The 22,891-nt window shown below is 39.5% G+C and overlaps 1 protein-coding gene across 4 annotated transcripts in view; it reads left to right on the forward strand.

Annotated features, from left to right (window-relative positions):
• The first annotated feature begins 221 nt into the window (after positions 1 to 221).
• LOC149284946 (disks large homolog 3-like) overlaps positions 222 to 22,891 on the forward strand; it is a 49,762-nt gene continuing 27,092 nt past the window's right edge. For 2 of the 4 annotated variants that reach the window (XM_089496103.1, XM_089496104.1), the window contains exons 1-8: positions 222 to 551; positions 14,937 to 14,990; positions 19,214 to 19,264; positions 19,401 to 19,525; positions 19,639 to 19,808; positions 20,196 to 20,332; positions 20,760 to 20,904; positions 22,006 to 22,159. In XM_089496103.1, the coding sequence (XP_089352229.1) occupies positions 222 to 551; positions 14,937 to 14,990; positions 19,214 to 19,264; positions 19,401 to 19,525; positions 19,639 to 19,808; positions 20,196 to 20,332; positions 20,760 to 20,904; positions 22,006 to 22,159 (1,166 nt within the window). The remainder of the gene's footprint in view (positions 552 to 14,936; positions 14,991 to 19,213; positions 19,265 to 19,400; positions 19,526 to 19,638; positions 19,809 to 20,195; positions 20,333 to 20,759; positions 20,905 to 22,005; positions 22,160 to 22,891) is intronic. The other 2 variants (XM_089496105.1, XM_089496106.1) reach the window with 2 other exon arrangements.

Raw genomic sequence — 22,891 nt, forward strand, 5'->3', positions numbered from 1 at the left:
GGGCGCTGCCTTAGAACCCATTCCATCGGGTGTAGATCGTTGCCGCTGTCTGGCTCTCTGACCGCTGTGGAGGATATCTGGGTGGCGGGGTACAGTCTGTGTAGATACCGCCTGTGTACCCGGACTTTTTTTGTTGGTGGGGGCAGGTTGAAGAGGCGGATTTGTGAGCTGGGTCGGTGTGTGTGATTTGGCTCATTCATCTCGGAATCGGGGATCTTACGATGCACAAACACCATCACTGCTGCAAGTGCCCGGAGTGTTACGAGGCGTCTCGCATGTCCGCTCTGCGTAGGATGGAGCCACCGACTTACGGCGAGTGGCAGCATGAACAGTACGGGGGCGGCTACGGGGGTTACAGCTCTCAGACCCTCCCGTCGCAACCTGCCGTCACTCCTACTGCCCGTGGCAAATCCAAGATGGTCCCCGCCACGCGTGATAATCTCACCCCTACCCTGAAGGGCCCCCCTAAGAGTGCCACCCCGAAAATGAACGGCAACAGCCCCAACTGGTGGCCCGAGTGTACGTGCACCAACCGTGACTGGTATGAACAGGTGAGTGTTACCGACAGAGATCCAATATGTGCTCCCCCTACCCAACCGGGCTTTAAAGCTTCAATCACCCCCTATATACTTAGTGTTTCATAAGCCACCCCCGCTGTGCTGTCACCATCCAAGGGTACCGGCTCTCGAGTAAAGCCCGGGGTTTTAGTCTATCCTGTAAGTAATATATATATATGTGTAATTACATACTATATATATATACTATATATATATAGATATATATAGTATACCAGTGTTACCCTACCATTATGTCACATATGTGACTAGTGCGCACATATTCATTGAGTAAAATGTGAAAGTCAGCTGTTTATGTTAAGCGGGTGGATGCTGTATACATGTGTATGAAGTTGGCACAGATGTACATGAGATATCAGTGTTGTGTGTGTCTGTGTACATGACTGTTCAATGTGTGGGTGGATGTACATATGCGCGTTCACAGTGTTTTCCATAGGCTGCCGTACAGGTGGAAGCGCAGCAGCGTTTGTGAAGCAATGTTACACCAATAGAACATGCATTACATGTATGGACACATACACAGTCATAGGTGTCTAGAGACCCGCTGGTTGTAGGGAAAGCAGCCCAGAATGGCTTATGGTGTACAGTATTTTCTAAGTGAAAATATAATTTCCGGTGTGCTATATGGTACGCGCTGGAGTTATTTTAGGTGGCTGTTGTGTTATTTTAACGTCTTTTGAAGAAACAACCTGTCCAGTGTGTTGGGGAACACGTCTGATAAGCCAGTGAATGGCACGCTGGCACATGCTAGATAGTGACATGGCCTTCCCATAGATTGTCACTAGCAAGAGACGCCTCTCCCCAATGTGTGAAAACAGCCGCCTTATAAGCGTCAGCACTCACCGAATGGTAACGGAGGGGACAGACACACGTAGAATGAGAGTGCGGCCTAAAAACACAGGAATTACTCAGCCTCCGGTGAAGAGAACACAAGCCTTATCCTTGAATGAGTGGGACAGTCCTGAAACAGGTACCCCTTCAGCTTCCATGATCCTCCTAGAGACACACGCTTATACTAGACTGTACTGGACCCTCTCCATTTTTGCCGGGTCCTCACCTTACGACACATCACCTCCTCCTTTTTTTTTTTTTTTTTGTTCTTTTTCTTCCCGTGTCTCATATGTCTGTCACATTTTGAATGTACCGTGCTCTCCAGCTGTCTCATTGAGTGGTTATGACTTTTTACCGGCAGAGATGACTGGTGTCCTGGTGGTATTCAGTGAAATCATGTGCCCAGTCTGACTAATTTCATAGCTATAGCATATAAATGTATGTATGGTCTTCATATAAGTGCTAGGAAGGCTGTATGTATATAGTCCACAATATAATATGCCTGATAATGATGGTACATATGGTGTATAATATATAATATACATATTCTACACACATATTTCCATAACACATTCACGTATATTATTTCCCCATGTGGGGGTGGGAGGCTAGATGATGATTCCTTGTGTTATAGAGTTTCAGTCGGCAGAGAAAATGGACGGAGAAATCTGAGAGCTGCAAAATGGAGGCTGTGTGCAGACATGCAATCCCACGGAGACAGCCACACAAATGTATAGCTAATCCTTCTGCACATACGGAAGGATACAGTATGTTTATTTGCTAGATTTAATAAAAGAGCAGGTTTTTGGGCAGGTCTTCTTCGAGTAGAATATATACAGTAGCGTCTGTTTGAATGTTGAGTGCACATGGTGTTGAAGTTTTGTATTTGTTTTTTTAGTATATGAGGTATCAGTTTTACACGCCGTGTATATTAATGCGTAACTGGTGTATACATGAATGTAAGAGCAGAATGAGTTCAGTGTGACTCTATACCATGTCAAATAGTGGTTCTCACCATACCCGGTTCTGTGTCTGTATTTGACAGCGATGATGTCATAGGACAAAATATACAAATCTTGTAAAGAGGGTTTTATAGCACTTTTGGGAAATAATTTGTGAGCAGATATCTTTGACCAACCAAGTGTTGACCAACTTTTTCATCATGGATGGCCAAGTACCACTTCGAAGGGGGTGAGGTGGGACTGGTAAGGGTAATTCAGCCTATGGGTTTTTCAGACTGGTTTGGACCAATTTGGCCAATTGCAGAAGGAAGTTCTAAAGCATCTGTTCTCAAGCAGGCCACAAATGGTCCCCAAGTCCAATCAAGGTAATATTTACGATGAAATGAAAATGTTGATCTGTTCTAACTAGGACTTATGAATGCCATTAAGTTCTGGGTGATTATACATAACAGATGCACGCATGTCCATGTTTAGCTTTTAGCTCTCAGTGTATACATGTGTTTCATGACAGCTGGCAACTCCGGTGTGGCAGGTTCCTGGCGGTAAAGGGGTTAATTATCCTGAGAGGGGAGGAAAAGAGTAGGAATTCAGTTACCATGGAAACCTCCTCCTCCTGCACAGATCATCATGTACCAGAATCTGCACACTCCCACCTCTCCACCATTGCTTTCTCACTCCATCTCCATGTAGTTTTCTCGCTCTCTAGCCGTTACTCAGTCTCCATCACTCTCTTTTTATCCTTGAACTCTGAGTGAGCATGTGTACTTTCCAATGAGCAAAATTGAAATGACGTAAATGAAGAAACGGCTGCAGTTTATCGACATTTTTTTTCTTCTAATGACGATTCTTATCAGTCAAAGTAGACATACTTAGATATTATGTATTATTATCGGTATTTTTTATTTAAATAGTAGAGACTGCCTTCAAATGATGGCAAGAAATGGTGTTGGAAAGAGAGTCGGTCTTCTACAAAAATGACACATTTGAAATAATGTGATTACAAAATCAAAATACAGAGAGAGACAGCCTACTTTTCAATATTCATAACTTTTATAATAAGTGTTATCTGGGAGACGGTTCCATAAAGTGATATAGAGCATGTTTGCAGGGTGGTACGTCATATATTGCTCAGTGATGCACGCATGGCTATAAGGATAAAGAACAATTCTCAGATTCTAGAGTTCTAAATATGGAGTAGTTACCATGGAAATCAAGAGAATGTTCCTTCTGCTTGTATCACAAGGGAACACAGTTTACTCCAGAAGTGCTAGAGCTTTTCATCCATCGTGGATAGAGTTGGACACCCATGACAAAGATCAATTGTGTGGCATATGAAGAAGAGAAACATTTATTATCACACACACTGTATGCAGTGAGGCTACTTTTTTTAATTTAGAGGGGTGCAGATCATCCAGGTACGTTGGCAGGTAGGGGTAGAGGACCATGTGCAGTCACGGTAGAAGCAGGACATTTAGGGGTAAGGATGGAGCCATGAGAAAAAACACCCACCGATATTCGGTTAGACAACAATAACATGTTATATTTTTTAAACAAATCAATGCTGGTTATGATATTTTTCTTATATTTTTATAAATTAGTAATGGTAACTAAATAACATTTCTAAGGGCAGTTAGTGTACCTGACATGTTTGGAACACAGCCTGAAGGATCGGGTTCTGAGAAACGGAGGGTGGGTTTAATTATCATCTAAATCTTAATCTATTAATAGTATAGATAAATACATGAGAGAGTGCATGCATATGTATGAGAGAGAGTACATTTTGTTTAAAACAGAAGTATCTGCTTGGGAAGAAGATCTGCTTGATCATGATGGCCAAATAGACGCCAAATATTACATAAAATGTTATATGAAGCCATCGAGATTTTTGATGTTATTTTCTGCGTATTACCTGTCATTACAGATGATAACAATACACTTTGGTGTCTTCACTGACGTATAGAGTGACAGAATCTTTGAATCGTCAAATATAACATGAAATGAGTCAACTCTATTTGTGATGGTATTCCAAGTATGAACTGAAATCACAATTAGGTCTTTTATTTATCATCAACGTGATCTAGATTATGGGTCCTGTAACTTTGGTTAGAGTTTCCAGGTGTTGAATTTGGGAAAGATAAAAAGGAAATCTGCTTATCTGAGAATGGTTTTCTTTTTTAAAGATAGATGGTGTGTTTGGAAGAGAAAGATGACATTACATCATGTAGCAGCATGCATTCTCTTTTATTATTGTACCCAGGGTGGTGCAACAAAATAATTGCACTCCAAGTATGTGCGAGAGAGTTAAGTCTCTGTTTAAAGAGTGGTCTAACCACCCAGGCAGCCAGTGGAATGGCCATGTTGATTGAGCCATTCCATTATTTTTTGTTTTATATAGCAACATCATATTCCGTAGCGCTGTACAATGGGTAAACAGAAGATAACCAGTAGTGCATAACAATTTGACTTACAGAAACAAGAGGTAAGGAGGATGCTTACAGATTGCAAACCATGTGTATTTAATAGGGAAATTCCTTTTATTTACTAATATCAGTTTAAAAATATGTTTTCAAAAATATTGTGCTGTTTTCTTTTTTAAAACAGTTCTAGTTTTTGCATAATGTAATGTTTTCAGGCAGCTGCATATTAGCTATTTATATGTGTTGTAGCTCCATGAATAATAGAATTGCTCAGGTATAATGACCCAGCTGACATTCTGCCTAATGAAAGCCTGTGGAGGAACATATGAAGGACTTTATTAGCATTGCCATAAAGAATCAGCCCGGTGTGGTGTGTAAGCAGGCAAAGTCACCCAAAATATCACATGACAACAATTCCAGCCTACAGGTCTGTAGGTAAAGGAAGTTTAATGAGATAAAACACAATGCTAAGCTACGTTATGTATATTATTATTTATTGTTTTATATAGCGCCATCAAATTTTGTAGCACTGCACAATGGGTAGACAGGACGTAACAAATAGTATATCACATAACAGTTTGACATGCGACAGTATTTATGCTTAAGTAGAAAAATACTGGCTCTTTAAGGTCCACGGCTTCCTGATTACATCCCATGGATAGGCTTGGACTGGCCATCTGGAAAATAGGGCAAATGCCAGTGGACTGCTGGCTGAGAGCACGGCACGGTATGTCTTTGCACTCCTGAGAGAATCCGCGCCATGGGAATCCAACATTTGATAGCACAATTTAAGGTAGAAAACATGACATTGAATCTAGCCCCATATTTCAGTGATATCTGTGATTGTACTTTTGTTGGTGAAAAAGAGAAACTTATGAATAATAGATAATAATAGATAACATCATGACGTGTACTTCTCCAACTATGTTCCTGTAAAGAAAGAATGTATGGCATCAAACATAATGACATCAAACATGATATGACACAATTATCATGAACATATTGTGAATTACTCTGGCAAATGTGTTTAAGAGGAATAAACTATACACCTAGTGTGAATTTTTAGAAAATCTTCACTTGGTACGGTAGTCAGAAAATGTGAATTAGAGTCAACTCGAGGGCTAGTGTTTCTGTTATTTTCTGTCTTCAATCTCAGAAGAGCCCCTCTGTAAAAATATGTTAATGATTTAGGCCCTAAGATCAGGACTTGCTGAAATCAGCTAGATTCAAGCCCGCAATTATGAATTACAAATTCTTTCAAAGGTACCTTGATATTACACATACTGTAAAACCCAGGAGCTCATGGGGGAGAGAAAATACCCAGTAAACCAACATACAAGGTTTATAGTTAGACACATTAAAGGGGTTTCCCTGTATTGCTTTGAGAGACAAACTACCTTCATGGCAATAGTCCCAGTATATTCCCCTGTGTGTGGGGAATCAAACTAGGCACCTGCCTAGGGTATAGGGTTTGAGAGGTATTATGGTATAGTTACCATGAGGTTTTTGTCAGGAAACAAATGCACGCAGGAGCTAGAAGCCGTAGGAGCAGTCCTATGCAAGAATCAGACCCTTTCCATAATATAATAATAGTATTGAAGGATCCTCACCTTTTTTCTTCACACAAAGCAAGAGAACTTGTAACACTTTTACTAACCTTTTTTTCATCTACAATGAATAGCATGTTGTGACTGGTAATGTGTATTGGCTACTAGAGAAGTTAAAGGGACACTCCAGCCACCACATGCACTTTAATGCCCCTCTTTGGCTGCACACATGTCCTGCTTGCCACTGCACGTGAATTCTATACTCATCTACAGCCAGTACATTGCTGTGCAAGTGTTTCAAGGTTCAAGGGTGTCAAAAGTGGAGCAAAACTCAACTGCAGAGGGGACAATGAGCTGAAGCCCCACAAATGCATATTAAAGTAGTAGAAAATCGCCCAGGTGCTAACATCCACAGCTCAAAATAGCATATACAAGATAAGGAGGTGCACGCTAGGACTTAAAATTTAAAGCTTATGAAAGTTTATTTTAGCATGTTAAAAAAGCAACGTTTTGGTCCGCACAGGGACCTTTATCAAGCATGGTATTTATTTATTTTCAGGACAACCGGGGCTTTTTTATATATTGATATACGTAGGATTAAAAACACATTTAATCACAGTTTTAGAGATATATACATTATACACAGTTAGTATAAATGGAAAAAATATCAAAAATATTTGATATAGTCTTATATTATTTTAAGTTATTTTAAGAAACAATAAAATTTAAACGATATATATATATATTTAAAACAGAAATCTAGGGCTTGGGACCCAGGCAAACTATTTTTCTTACTATTCTCTGTCGCTCTCCAGCTCACCATCACAGTGAGGAGAGAGGCAGAGAACGGAGATTGATTGCATTTGTGTATGTGAATGGCTGTAGAAGAGCCCGGAAGTGAGGAGGATGTGCTGTAGACTGATCCGCAGGAGCATTATTTCATGATGTACCTGTTAGTGAGGCTGCAAGGGACAGTAAACTGTCTTTTTACCACTACATCGTTTTAGTTTGACATTAGGAAATATAAGTAAATGTATATAAAACACAGATACTATTTTAAAGACAAAAGGAAGGCATAAGAGGCTATACATCAAGTTGCATGTAATAAAAATCTATCTATATTATTATATTTCTTTAAGCAGGCTGGATGCCTTCAGTTGGTAGTTTAGTTGAAATTTTGTTCTCCAAAAACTGTTAAATTGCAACTTTTGATTTTGATTGTACATAAGAATATACAATGTATAAAGGGGGAAACTTAAACAAGTTTGGAGATAAAATGTAACATTTTACTGTTCAGTAGATAAAACGTGTTGTTTCACAAAACATTATTGGCACTCTCTAGTATGCTAAGCAAATAAGTTTCAGCAAATCTGCCATTTTTTGAAGGATTACTCATATAAAAACAACACAGAAACTTTTAAGAACTTTGTTTTTATGGCAGGACCCAAACAGTGCCTGCTTCTGTGTCACATGACAAGAAGTCCAGACACAAAATATGAATGGTGCACAATTTTACAAGACATTACTAGGGAGGGCCTGGGAGTTCTCTTGAGTTGATCAAGTTCCCTACCAAATAATTTCAAACAGAATTGAACAATTTTAGTGAATTCTTTTGACTTTGCATCTTGGCATCTTCAATACCTGTGTTAGTTTCCCTTTTTATGTACAATTTAAGAACTGAAGCATTTGTGAAGTAGTTTACTTATGACATATACTCTGATACACAGGGGATAGCTGGTACTTCTGGCTTGGGTGCAGGTAAAGCCAAATGGCCCCATCAGCCCCTTGCCCCCATAGCACACCTATTTACACACGCTCTCACATTTACACAAACTCACCCTTACATACTCATGCTAACACATAGCACTTTTTAACTGCTTTAATATGCAATATATACCTGTAAAGACATAAAAAAAATAACCAGCTGAAGTAGCCAATTACAGGCAGGAAAGCGCTCCCACTGAAAGCAATGGGACCACTTTCTGTACATACATGTAGGTCTCTGTAGAACCCCTAAAGCTCTTGTGAAATCCACTTGCTGGTGGTGAGCATGTACGTATGCAGCCAAACGTAACTCTTGCAATGCAGATGCTCCTATGTCGAGGATAAGCAATCTTCCCTTCCTTCTCACATGTTTAACTGTATACACAAGACTTAATTTAAAGATGACATCCTTGAGTTTACAGGAGGTGGCTTCCTCTGTACTTCAGAAAATGTTGCAGATCGGTCACTGACTAAGATTAAAAAGTGATATTCGATCTTTGCATTTGGACAGAGATTGGATCATGGTGCAGGCAGCATAATATGGCTGCTTGCTACTATGGCAACAAGTGTTAAAAAAATGTAGAAGAGGCAGTAAGCTGCCTGCTGATCTGTTGTGAGACTGGCTTTGCTAGTATGCTGGAGAATTTCTGACCCCTGCTAACATGCTTGTGCAAAATGCAGGTAGCAGAAGGGGGCTGCAATACCAAAGCTGCCGCATTTCCACCAGGTAAGCCTTTATTTTTTAACAGGTAAAAACACAAATACAATTATTTTTAATTTGTTGTAGCCCTCAAAAGAGGTTGCACCAGAGGTGCAAAATGTTTGGCACATTTGTGGAAATGTGTATTTTATTATGTTTGATTAGCATAATTATGGAATTGAACCCCTTCTTACATGCACCTACCCTGCAATATATTATGAAGTATCACCGACATTGGCTATACGTGTGCATGTATGTACAAATTTAGTAAGGGGTGGAGGCTTTTTAATAGTTTTATTTTTATTTTCCTTACTTTTACTCCTTGGTTTGACATATGTTTGAAAATAATGAGGATATTTTGGTTTGTTTTTTATTTTATTTCTATTATATCATGTGATTGGATCCAGAGTTTGCCTAAACTAGGTATGTACAAATAACATGCAAAGGGTTAAATTGAAGGGAACATTGGGCAAAATATGATGTAAATTTGAATTCACCACCATGTAACTTCATATAGAGTCTAAAATAAAAGTATGATGTAAGTGTAAATCTATGTAAGTTAATGATACAACATAAGAACTACCCGTTCATACCCAATGAACAAAATGACTGCCCTCAATATAGAAATTCATAAAAATTATACATCATATAGTGAAAGAACAGAGATTGTCAAAGGAGACCTGGCAGGTTTAAAGCATTGAGCATGATGAAATAACCTATGAAGATTTGTGGCTTTGGTTTTAGGGTGTTCAAACATTTTGATTGTTTGAGGTATTGGGCCTAAATAAATAGTGCTCTTTTATCTTAGTAAAGAGTTCAGTGCTATTTGAAGCCAAAGCAGTGCATTATTAAACTTACGTTCTTTCTTTCTTATGCCCCTTCCTCTTCAGACGATCAAAGTCAATTAAAGTGAACAAAAAGCAAGGAATATCTCAAATGGTGCAGAGTACAGAGTGTTAAGTTACTGGTTCCGCAAAGAGTGGGTTTCTAACATTAAATTATTTTTATCTATTGTTCTATATAGTGCCATCATATTCCACAGCATTGTACAATGTGTAAATATGACATAACAAGTAATCTATAACATTAACTTACTTACACAAGCAAGGTCCTGCTCGGGTGAGTTTACAATCTAGAGGGCATTAGGGTGTATTAGACAAGAGGTAAAAGTGTCACTGTTGGGGATTGACCAGCCACATTAGTATAGGTACTGCCCAAAGGCAGGAGAGGGACTAGGAAAAGTGGGCTACGGAAGAAGGAGGAAGGGCATCATTGCATATGTTTGTAGGGTCCCTAAAGATGTTGGTCTTGAGGGATTTTTTGAAGGATCGGAGGCAGGGGAAAGACAGATAGACTGGAGGAGGGCATTCCAGAAGATAGGGACATTCCTTGAGAAATCTTGCAAGCGTGCATGAGAACTAGAGATCGCAGGAGAGCACAGACGGAGATCATTGGATGAGCAGAGAAAACGGGTGGGAGTATATTTGGAGATGAGTGAGGAGACGTAAATAGGGGAACCACTATGAAAATAATTAACTCCTTTTGAGTCAGGATTTTGAAATTAATCCTGAAATGCACAGGCAGTTAGTAAAGAGACTGACAGAGGGGAGAGGTGTTAGTAAAGCGAGCGGGAGATAAGTCGGACAGCAGCATTCATGGTGGATTAAAGAGGGATGAGACACGCATGAGGGTGACCAGCTAAGACAGGGTAACAACAATCAAGGTAGGAGATAATGAGGGTATGAATAAGATCCTTAGTGGCATCTTGTGTTAGGAAGGCACACATGCGAGCAATGTTTTTAAGATGGAGATGGCAGTTTTTTGAGACAGATTGGATGTGGAGGGTGAATGAAAGGTCAGAGTCATGGGTGACACCAAGGTAGCAAGTGTGAGGGAACGGGAAGATTGCACCATTGACATTGAGGGAAACTGTTGAGGGAGAGTAGATAAGAAGTTCAGTTTTGGAGAGATTGAGTTTTAGGAATCATGCAGAAATCCATTTAGAGACAGGACAACTAGTTAATCTAAGACAGAGGGATAGAGATCAGGAGAGGACAGGTAGATCTGGGTGTCATTGGCATACAGGTGGTATTGAAAGTCAGTGGTTAAGATTAGTTTGCAAAGTGAAGTAGTGTAAAGTGAGAACAGAAGAGTTCATAGACCTGAGCCTTGGGGTACACCAACTGAGAGGGGTAGGGGAGAGGAAGTGTTACTGGAGACTATAATGCTGAAGGTACGATCAGAAAGGTAGGATGCGAACCTGGAGATAGCAGTGTTACAGAGACCAAGATCGTGAAGAGTTTGAAGGAGAAGAGGGTGGTCCACAGTATCAAAAGCAGCAGAAAGATCCAGAAGGATTAGCATAGAGTAGAGGCCCTTGGATTAATAGTTAGTAGGTCATTAGTAACTTTAGCAAGGGTGGTCTCAGTAGAATGCCAAGAGCGGATTCCAGATTGAAGAGGGTAATGTAAAGAGCTGGAGTCAAGAAATGTTGTTATTTGATTGTATGCAATTTGTGCTTGGAAGCATGAGGAAGTGGAGAGGTGGGACAGTAGTTCAATAGATCAGTCGGGTCCAGGGAGGGCACATTCTACATAGTAGTTATGGTAGCATGCTTTAAGGAGTATAGGAAAGATCCAGTAGAGAAAGAGAGGTTGAAGATATGAGCTAATGTAGGGACAAGAATAGATAAGAGAGACTGGCTAAGATGGGAAGGGATATGATCAAGGGGAGATGCGCTTGGACAAGAGGACAGAAGAAGAGCACAAACCTCATCTTCATTGACAAGAAAGAATCAGTTTAACGTAGAAGACGTATGGGAGGGTGCAGAGTCAGAGGTAGGATAAGAGCAGCAGAAGTACTGTGCAGATATTTCACATGTGATGGTTTCAATTTTTTTTTTTTAAGTATGTGGCATATTCAGACGCAGTAAGGTTAGAGGACAAAGAAGGTAATTGAAGTATTGACGAGCCACTTAGGGTTATAAGACAGTGAATAGATAAGAAAGGTGAAGTATATTTCCTCAGCAAGGGTTAGAGCAGAGTAGTATGAACTTAGCATGTATTTATAATCAGACGTAGAACGAGATTTCACCAACTACGTTCAGCAGTGCGGGAAGAACGTAGAAGGTGTCGGGCTATTGTTATGTGCCAGGGTTGGAAACGACCTTTTTTTCATCCCTAGTCCTTTTCTTGTGCAGTTCATTCCAGTCTCTGATTAGTTGATGCAGAGAGTGATGGCAGGTGTGGCTGGATACCATGAATTTTAGATTTTGATTGGCTGAGCTCACACAATGGGTTTGACAGATGTGCCTGAGGGACTCCACACCCAGTGTACAGCTCAGTATCTGAATATTGATTGCTTGGTCATTGGAGATTAGCTAAGTGAAGCTGAAAACTTTGCAATTTATTTAACAGCCTGAGGCAAATGCTGAGTGAAAGGTGGGGGTTGGATCAATGCATAATATAGTGTGTATCTAATATGAACCTCCTTCCACATGCATATCCATAAATCATACATTATATGGACAAAAGTATCAGGGCAGGTGACCATTACACCAACAGGTACTTTGATTACATTACATTCTAAAAACATAGACATAAATATGAAGTTGGTCCCCTTTTGCAGCTATAACAGCTACCTGTCTTCTAAGAAGGCTTTGATCCCAGAAGTGTTCACTGGGGTTGAGGTCAGGGCTCTGTGCAGGCCGGTCAAGTTCTTCCACACCAAACTCATGCAACTGTGTCTTTATGGACCTTGATTTGTGCACCACTATGGATAAAATGATTGGGACTTAGCTCTTAATAATTGAAATCAGGCTTTGGGAAAATCTTAATGTTTCAGCATACCAAGACATTTTGGACAATGCTATGCTTCCAACTTTGTGGGAACAGTTTAGAGAAAGCCCTTTTCTGTTCCATAATGACGTTGTTGGATGAGTATGATATGGAAGAACATGACTGCCCACACAGAGCCCTGACCTCAACCCTATAACACCCTTTTGCTGAGTTGTATTGTTTTTTGGTGGATACCTTTGGTTAAGGTTTAGTTTGAATGTGTGCTTTAATAGGAATCCATTTCTAGACATAGGGTGAGGGGCTTCTGTGGGGACATGCAAACAATATAAGGAAGTTGTCACTGCCTTCTGTTATCATGTTCTGGGCAGATGGAGCCTCTACACCTAATTACATCGAGAACACTGTCCTAAAAGCTCTCTAATCTCTCCAGGGAGCTAATGCAATCAGGTTATGTATTGCTTAGCCCACTAACTGGGACTCCCAAGAGTCCTGCCTCATAGTTCTTTGTTAAACAATAGGGTGATATTACAGATTTAGCATAACCCTCTGGCGTAACTACTCCTGCCTGTACTTTTGAATTTACAAATAGCATTTTAACTAATCCATCATATTGTATAGTTCTTATTTTTACCAACCTACCCAACAAGGATATGTTCTCATCAACCAAATGTGGGTGGGGGTTCTGATGAAACCACTGCATGTAACAAGCTCCTGATGTTTAATTAGTGTCACCCAGTAATGTTAATTACTAAATCTAAATCTGGCCAACTGCTGCCAGAACTGCTTGTCACGCACACATACCCCTATTAACCTGCTGATAGAGGCCCATTGACTCTCCCCCTCCTACACGGTGTAAGCAAAACCCCCTTCTATTCTCTGGTTTCAATTGGATTTATTGCCTGTGTGTGTGACAAAACCTTGCAACATTATTAGAATCCCCTCTTCTTCCACCAGTCCATTCCATTCTCATTGCCCTCTTCTCTAATGCAGCCACCATATTGGAGGTCTTTCACCTACAGAGCTGACACTCACTGGATGTTTTTTGTTTATCGTACCATTTTCTGTAAAAAATTGTAGAAACTGTAGTGCATAAAAATCCAAGGATGTCTGCTGTTTATGGAGTAGAAAAGCCGCATCTGGCACCAACAATCCTATCATAGTCACCAAGATTACGCATCTTCCCCGAACTAATATTTGGTGGAACGGCAGAAGCAGCCTTTATATACTGAGCTGTAGAAACATATTTGGCTGTTTGCGGTAACGTGCTATTGTGACCATTAAGGTTGCCACTGACTGTATTTTGCTTTTTTAATCTGTATAGACAGGGCCCTCGTCTATTTTTGTTTCTGCGAATAATAATAATAATAAAAATAAAAATGTATATATTAGTGGGCTTTGGTTATAAAGCAGTAGAACATCTGTTTTATTGCGCTTACGTTTTTAAGTAAGGGGCCAGGCAGCTCCATAGAGTGTTTCTTAATTTTTTAGGAACAGGGATGTGAGAGAAGAATAAATTATATGACCGGCAGAGTGTCGGCTCAGCAGCAAGAGCCCCAAATGCCGGTTGTAACGGTAACTCCGTCAACGCTATATCCATTACATTTAAACAAATGTTTTGCGTTTGTTCTACTGCTTTATATCCAAAGTCCACATAATATTTACAGCTATGTTTTTTTTTTTTATCAGTTATATGGTAGAAATTGAAACTTGTATAAAGAAAGAAAAAGTATTTTTTTCAATCAGAACAATGAATAAAATACATGAAGGGGGATGCCAAGCAATTTGTGGGGCACGATATGCCTGCCAAATGTCAGGGACTCCTAGACTGCCCAGTCTTCTCATACAGTATATATGAAATATATCATGGTTTTAGTACCATTTATGTAAAACATTCTTAGGCGGCACAAACATGGGATGGAACAGTCAGGGCCAATGTTTTTAACTATATGGTTTTTGCAAAATGTATGCATTAGCACAGATTGTTATGCATTCATAAATTCCATAAGTTACCAGCATACGTCGTCCTCCTCTCTTATGTCGATTTTCTGAAGAGGTATGCCATATCAATGACCACATTTATTTCAGAGAAGAGTTTGCAAAATTAACCATCTTAAAGGACATCAGCGTCTCTTTCACAAGGCACCATGATGGTTCTTGGCATGCATGGGATGTCGGAGATCTTACACATACTATATTGTATCAAACATCAAGTGGGCCGAAACTCACCACTGCTTTCGCTGAACCTTTTATCTCCTCAAGCTTTGGTGTTTGTATTCTCTCCTGTTTTATAGACCTGCTAAATGTCCAGCTAACTTAATAATCCTACCTATTTATTTCCAACAGGCAGGGGCGCCACCATTGCTGGTGAACGCGGACTGTCTGGATCCAGGTTCCTCAGTAAGTAAAAGTTAACTCTTGGAAACATAAAAGTGAAACCCCATACAAAAACATAAAAGTAGTATTTTTAGTACTTTACTACACAAGTGATGTGTGTCTTTTCTGCATTTAACTGCCCTTTGCCACCTTGAAAAAAAGGTTTGCATGACCACAAAACACACGGGAAGATGTCTCCTTAAACATGGTTTCTGTATGTATCATATCTCATCCACAAGTGTATATGACTAAAAGTTCACAGATGAAGATGCTTTCTATTCTACAATACGTAATTGTTCCTTACCTGTTAATGAGATCTTCTCCTTGTTAATGAGGTACCTCGTTGATGTACGTGTTCCATGTCCTTTGGGTCTTGTAAATTGTGCTAACTGAAAGGCCAGTTTCCAGATCTGGATGTCCCGTCACTGTTACTGGAAATTAGGACTAAAAATGTGCCAGTACATATCTATAAGAAGCATTATCTCAAATTACCTAATTATCTATGATATACAGCATGGTGAATTAGGGGGGGGTGAGAAACAAAAAACTCTTAAAGTTCAAGTGATCATAAATGTTTGTTTGCAGAAAGTTAAAGGTAACAGTCTAATACAGAGATAAATGCTAACATTTGTCAAATCAGTGATTTTTTTTCCCAATTTAATGTGTTCCTAACTACTTTTATTCAGGTTGTACCATGTTACACATGCATTTCAAGTCAAATCTACCCCTGCACTCACTTTTGGGGTAGACATAGTGTCCTCACTATAGGACCTTTGGCTAGATACAGCTGTGAGGTGGCCCTGAGCCATCAGAACCTAAGACAGGGGTATCCAACCTGCGGCTCTCCAGCTGCTGCAGGACTACATTTACCATAATGCTCTATCAGCTAAGGGCTGGCTGAGGAGTATGGGAGATGTAGTCCTGCAGCAACTGGAGAGCCGCAGGTTGGACACCACTGGCCTAAGTTCTCCTCTTCATCTGCCACATCTCATCTTGTAGATCAAGTAGGAGCTAGCCACTGTGGAGGGAAGCACAAAAGCAGCACATGACCATCTGTGTGTATTTGATGTATGCTAATGATGTATACAATAAAAAAAAACTGTCTGCGCTTCTTACCCTAATAAAGTTGGCAACAAATATATAAACATAATATAAATGAGAGGTTTTGGTTATATGAATTGGCCAAAGCATAATTAAGCTCACCCGCCACGTCAAGGCACACTCTCAATAGGGTGAGAACCTACTCTCACCTCCTACATAGTGGGCACACAAAGCAGCTTTATACTGCTACCAAAACCAAATTAATGTGTTGGGGGAGGTGCAATTAAACCTCCTCCCATTTAACCCCTGGACAGCAAGCTGTAACCAGACTGATGAGGAGCCAACAACGTCAAATATGTGCAAACAGGGAAAAGAAAAAATGTCGGTGCGCTAAGCTAGTCTCAGGCTCAAATAATACAAATGTATAATATGAGGCCTACCAAACAGGTGTAAGCATGCTGCAAATACAGTGCGTTGGCTGTACAATGTATACAAAAAACAAAATACTGTCTACGCTTCTCACCTTAATAAAGTTGGCAACAAATATATAAACATAATATAAATGAGAGGTTTTGGTTATATGAATTGGCCAAAGCATAATTAAGCTCACCCGCCATCTTTTGATGTATGCTAATGGTATAGAATGTTTATGTGTATCATGGGAGTTATTTTAGTTCACATGATGCTCCTATCTGTTCAAAGCACAGAAATGTTACATGCCTAGGACCAACCTAATATGCCACTGAACACTACCGCTCGAATGGCCCCTGATTGTGACCTCTGTCCCAGGATGATATTTGTGGATGGAAATGTCTTTGTATTATCTGTGGAAATGTCCCCTGAACTGACAGTGTCCACCATGCTTTGTTTGAGAAAGCTTCTAGTAACAGTTTCCCATCATTAGGGAAAGCATAGTAGTGTTTTCTCTTACTATACATATTATTGCTTATATATAGTTCAGGTTACAATACACAGGTATAACCTCAAATGGTTACTCTTATCTTTACAGTGGTGTTAAAAGTTATGTCTACATGTTTACTAGCGTCTCCACTGGAAACCTGTGTATTGTTTTTGTTTGTACTTCTTTGTACCCTCTTAGTACAGATGGGTGTATTTTTGTTTGTTTTTTTGGTGTTTTTTTCCTTTTGGTTCCCCTCCTTGTAGTTTATTTGTCCCCTTGTGTATTACTGCTCTCCTGTTTGCCCCTTTTTGTTGGCCTTACCTCCTGTTGGCTGTATCATACCAGTGACTGCCAGAACGCTCTGTGTGTTTGCTGAAATCACAGTGGCAGATCTTTGTCCCTGTTCTCATGTCACCACTTTACAGTGATTTAGACCCAGACCTCCCACGGGGCCAGAGAGTCAGAGCCTGGCAGAAAGTAGTTTATTAATCCATGCCTTACACAGGCTACATGGGATACAGTATGCCACTCCAGTGGCCAAGCTACACACTACTGTGTTTGACCTACTTCCTGATGAAGGACCTATTATTTAGAGAGGGTAAGTTCAGTACAGGGGTGCATTCTGCAAAATTCTTATTGCCAAAAACAACCTGAAAACAGGAATTTCTTTATAAACAGTAGCCAGTGAATAGCTGCATTACAAGCAGGTATGAATGATGCATAAGCTGTCCACTAGAAGCACTGCATATGTAATTGTGAGATGTAGGTATGGCAGGGTTTGAAGAATAGTTTCTACCTTCCATATATTGATGTAGTAACAGTTGCCCTTATTTGTTGGCTTACCAAAATCTTTGTTAAATAACCATTGATCTGAAGGCTGCATAATTTGGACAGGTCTAACTTGCAGCTTTATTCAAGGTCCCTAAAACAGAATATTTTGTAAATCTCTCAATTCTGTATATTATCCAGTTTATTTAGTTGTCTGCTGGACATGTTCTGTGTGGGTAAGATTGGTTGCACTTTTGTCTGAGCCTTCAGATATTTATTCTTCTGCCCACTCCGCAGATTTGATTCCTGAATGTGTGAGTGACCACATTGGTGTTGAGTCAAGATGTTGGCTTTTGTTAGCTTTGGTACAGCCAGAATCTTCAGAACCATTAATATGTGATCATTTCAAACCAAGCTTAAGTACATAAAGTGTTTGCAGAATGGTAACAATCGTAAGTGAATGAATTATCCCTTGATTCCATACTAAATGCTTATTTTAAGTGTAAATGTTAAAAAAACAAAAACGCATGAACTTCTATGTATTGTCAATTTTTTTTTTCTGTTGGACTTGATCCTTATTTGTTGTTTGGTCCATATAAGCCCATGTATTGCATCAGTTTTGTGGAATGAAATATCAAATAATTTAACCCTGGTCCTTCTTCCCATTACAATCTCTTGCATACACTTTGAATCTGGGCAAATTGCACATACTCTCTTTTGTCCTAGACAAATCTGATAAACAATGCGTCTGGTTGTTTATATGTGATTGTGAGATTCCACATGTCCTACAGTGTAATTTGGACTTCTAAAAGACAGGTGCCATCCACCATCTATGGCTCTATAGACAAAAAGGTCTTCCCTTTGGGAAACCTGTTCCAATTAAGGAAACCTCCGGGTTACACAGCTTAAAACTACTCTCCACGGTGGAAAGGTAACAAAAGCAGCAGTAAGGAGACAAGAGTTTCACCTTAAGTGACCACTGTAGCCTGCAGTTCTCATCTTTAGTTCCACATATTGTAAAAAAGATGGATTTGTGTACCATGAAGCGCACCAATGGAGCTTTAAAATAGAAGTGCATAGAAGAACACGTTCAGCAAAGTGATGAGGCTTCATTGTAAATCTAAGTATGCACCTGGTCCATAACAGATCAAGCACCGGACCGGTACCGTGGTCCATTTTCTTTTATTTTGAAACAATGGTTCCATGACTACCTGACAATGACAATGAATCTCATAAATCTCTATTTGTGTCTGTCCTTTGTGTATTGTATGTACTAGAAATGAGAAATAAACCAGATGTTTATTGAATTGTCCTAGAGGTAGCTATTCTCATTGACATTGTTGCAGGCCATTCAGTAGGAATATTGTGTTTTCAAAGTTGTCCTCTGTTTACTATAGGAGCAGATAGTGATGTGCAATAGTTCTGAGGGCTCTGTATGGTCTAACACATTACTTCATGATTTCTTTATGCTTTCTTGGCTTTTATTTTAATTCTGTCTGCTATTTGTAATTCAGTGGCTCTGTTCCTCTTCTTGTAGGTAAATGGCAGTGATGGCTTGTATAAATATGAAGAAATTGTTTTGGAGAGGGTGAGTATGACTTGCATAGTAGATGCCTTGTGTTGTTCTCTGAATCTTCTCCTTTCCAAAGTCAATTCTTGTGTTATCCTACATTATACCTTCTGAAAATGAAGACCTCTCTATGAATTTTCTCCATTTCCTGCAGGGAAATTCTGGGTTGGGGTTCAGCATTGCTGGAGGTATTGACAATCCGCATGTTCCTGATGACCCTGGAATATTTATCACCAAGATCATTCCAGGAGGAGCTGCAGCGATGGATGGGAGATTAGGGTGAGATGGCCCAACAGCTGTCTATGTTTACATGATAATGTCTTATTTTGTCTTTGCACTACCTTGCTGTTTATCACCACTCTAATACTAACCATGCATCAACCCCTGTACAGGGTGGGTGATTGCGTCTTGCGTGTGAATGACGTGGATGTGACTGAGGTTGTGCACAGTAAGGCAGTGGAGGCTCTAAAGGAGGCTGGACCGGTGGTGAGGCTTCTGGTGCGTCGCAGGCACAGCCCCCCAGAGACCATCATGGAGGTCAATCTATTAAAAGGACCTAAAGGTGAGTTTACAGAGGGCAAAATTAATACATATGTCCTTAGTATATACCACTGTTAATAATCATGTTAGTCTCCTCTCCGTAGTCAAAGTGGGATATATAAAGCATATTTTTGTCTTAAATATACCATAACTAACCATAAATAAGAATCTACTGTAACTTTATTATGTGTCCCTCTCCATGTGCACCTGTGGCTTCTTTGTGGGAGCTGTCAGAAACTATATAAGCAGTAATTGAAGTTTGAGGGACCTGCAGTGACCTTATTGGAAATGACTTGATCATTCATTGTGTTGTGTTTAAAGTCAGAATGCCATGGTAATGTCTAAGAAATCACCTTACCCCTGTTCTCATGTTACTATACCTAAAAGTTGCCTCCTTTGAAATCTACAGGGCTTGGGTTCAGCATTGCTGGAGGTATTGGTAACCAGCACATTCCAGGGGACAACAGCATCTACATCACAAAGATCATTGAAGGAGGAGCTGCACAGAAGGACGGGAGACTCCAAATTGGAGACAGGCTGTTGGCGGTGAGTTGGGAGAGCATATGTCTCCAAATGGTAATTCTTTTAGGAAAGCCCATCTTCATCTCTCCCATTTCTCTTTTGCTCACCCCTCTCGTTCTTCTCTTCTCTGAATGACCTCTCATCAATACTGATAACTTACAAATAAGGATCATGAATCCTGGTCTTTCCAACTTTATATCTGTGGAAAACCACATACATCTTTGAATCCTTAAGATTTGCAAGTCAAGTCAACCCTGAACAGACATTATTTGTAAGTAGCACTAGTTCTAGGGTATATTTCATGTATGCTTTGAGCAGAGTTGTGTCTCCCTAGTAATCCAACCAACAGTAGGCCTTAGACTTCCCCTTACTCTCGATACCATGTACATGATGAAAGTAGCTTGTATTACTGCCTTGTATCCCTATTGTCATTATTTTTTCTTCTCAACAGGTGAACAACACAAACCTACAAGATGTCCGGCATGAGGAAGCAGTGGCCGCCTTGAAGAACACCTCTGATATGGTTTATCTCAAAGTTGCCAAACCTGGCCCTGTTCACCTCAACGAGATTTACGCACCTCCTGACTATGCCAGCAGTGAGTCCCTAGATATACCCTATTACTTTAATTGATGTACTTCTTTTATGAAGTTTATATGGAAAATTTGCTTTTCATATTTCAGGTCCCTTCGTTCAGAATGATAATGTTTTGTGTTTTTTTTTTTACTTTTTTTGTCAAGTTTGTCAATCTTAATTAAATAATGCCTGGTACAAACAATTTGCTTATCATAACCTTCTCACTCAGTAGTAGCATTCCATAATTATAGATATAAAGCCTATGATGTAGCTTTTAATTAATTCACATTACAGAGTTTAATACATTCCTCTAATGCATCACATCATTCATGAATTAATTTAACAAATTATTATATTCCTTCCCAATGATCACTAGTCACACACCATTTACCAACCTTGCACTGTTTATTTGCTCTGTATATGCTCTGTTTCCTAACTGGTTCCATATATCTATTCAGCATTTAAAGCGTCACATCCAATCATCTTCATTTACAGTTTATGGACCACAAATACTATTTTTTTTCTGGTTTCCTTATTCATGGCATAACCTTCATTGGCTTACATTTTTTCTTATTGTATCTTGCATTTTCATCAATTTGCTCATTAAGTATATTTTTCCTTAATCCGTAGAACCCTCTTTTCCCGTTCCTACACAACATTCATTCACTCATTCATTCATTCATTAATTCATTCAAACAATAACAAAAGGAATAAAGCTTCTTATTCAAGTGCTAGAACACGTCATCCATCACCTGCCAATTCCCATTCACTCTCCCACCTCAGTGTTTCATTTTCTTGCACGACACATCCTGTTACTCACTCAAATCATAAAGATTTTCATTTGCACACCTATGACATTCATATATATATATATATATATATATATATATATATATATATATATATATATATATATGTGTCCTGTCAGTACCGTGCAGCTCATTTCACTTGTCTGGTTCCTTAGCTACTACATATTCTCCTTTACAGAACTTTACTCAAGTTTTGTCAGATGTTTCCATACTTCTGCTCCTAAATGTTACATATTTGAGTTCCTTATGCTTTCAATTCTCTGTTCCCCTTACCATGTCTCAGTTATTATTTTTTTTTGTTTTTTTGTATCCAGCCTTCACAGTTGAAAACCACATAAGCCATAACTCTACTCTTGGGGGATACCTCAGCAGTGTGGAGAGCAAATCCCCCTACCAGCCTCCTCAAGTTACCCCTTCCAGGTTTTCACCTGTTCCCCGACACATGCTGGGAGAAGAAGATTTTACCCGGTAAGCTTTGGCTGTGTGTAAACTGGGGTCAAATTCACATCTCAGGCTCTGTATCAACAAATGTTATAATGAGCTAATTCAAACTTTGTTCTATAAAAAAGGCTGAGTGGATCATTGATAGGATGGGGAACTGACATGACTGTGCTGGCTGGGATCATATTTAGTTAAACAATAAGCCCTAGGCATTTTCTACAGCTAAATCAGTCCATGAAGTGCACTATGAAAATGAAATTGTAGACTTTTGGAATAATTCTATATCTATTGAGGATTCTTCCACAACTTGTACATGTGTGAGCAAGCAGAGGCTGCACTAAATATTTTGATACTTTAATTGTTCACAAATGGATGGCAGCCTATGGGAAGGAGTATTTTTCAAATTTGAGAATACAATCCAGTGCTGTATACAATAGTGTAGGTCGAAATTGACAAAAACCTGCCGCCATTGTTGTCAGTGGTGTGATATTTTGGTTGACTTTCTCTGCACAAACACAACATTGAGCTGATTTTTATTGCAATGCTAATTTAGTCCTCCATAGGTGTTCATTAGTCAGAATCTCTTAACAATGAGCCTATGTATGATTTACCACAGGCAGTATGATAACGACCCAGGGTGTATGTCTAGTAGATTGGGCTAAAATAACAGATCATACAATTGGCTGATATCTGGATTATACTATATGGACAAAAGTATTGGGGCACCTGACATCACACCTATATGAGTTTGCTGAACAT

Source organism: Sceloporus occidentalis, unplaced genomic scaffold (genome assembly GCF_023333645.1).
Source record: "Sceloporus occidentalis isolate IW3139 unplaced genomic scaffold, rSceOcc1.0.p SCAF_87, whole genome shotgun sequence".
Lineage (NCBI taxonomy): Eukaryota > Metazoa > Chordata > Lepidosauria > Squamata > Phrynosomatidae > Sceloporus > Sceloporus occidentalis.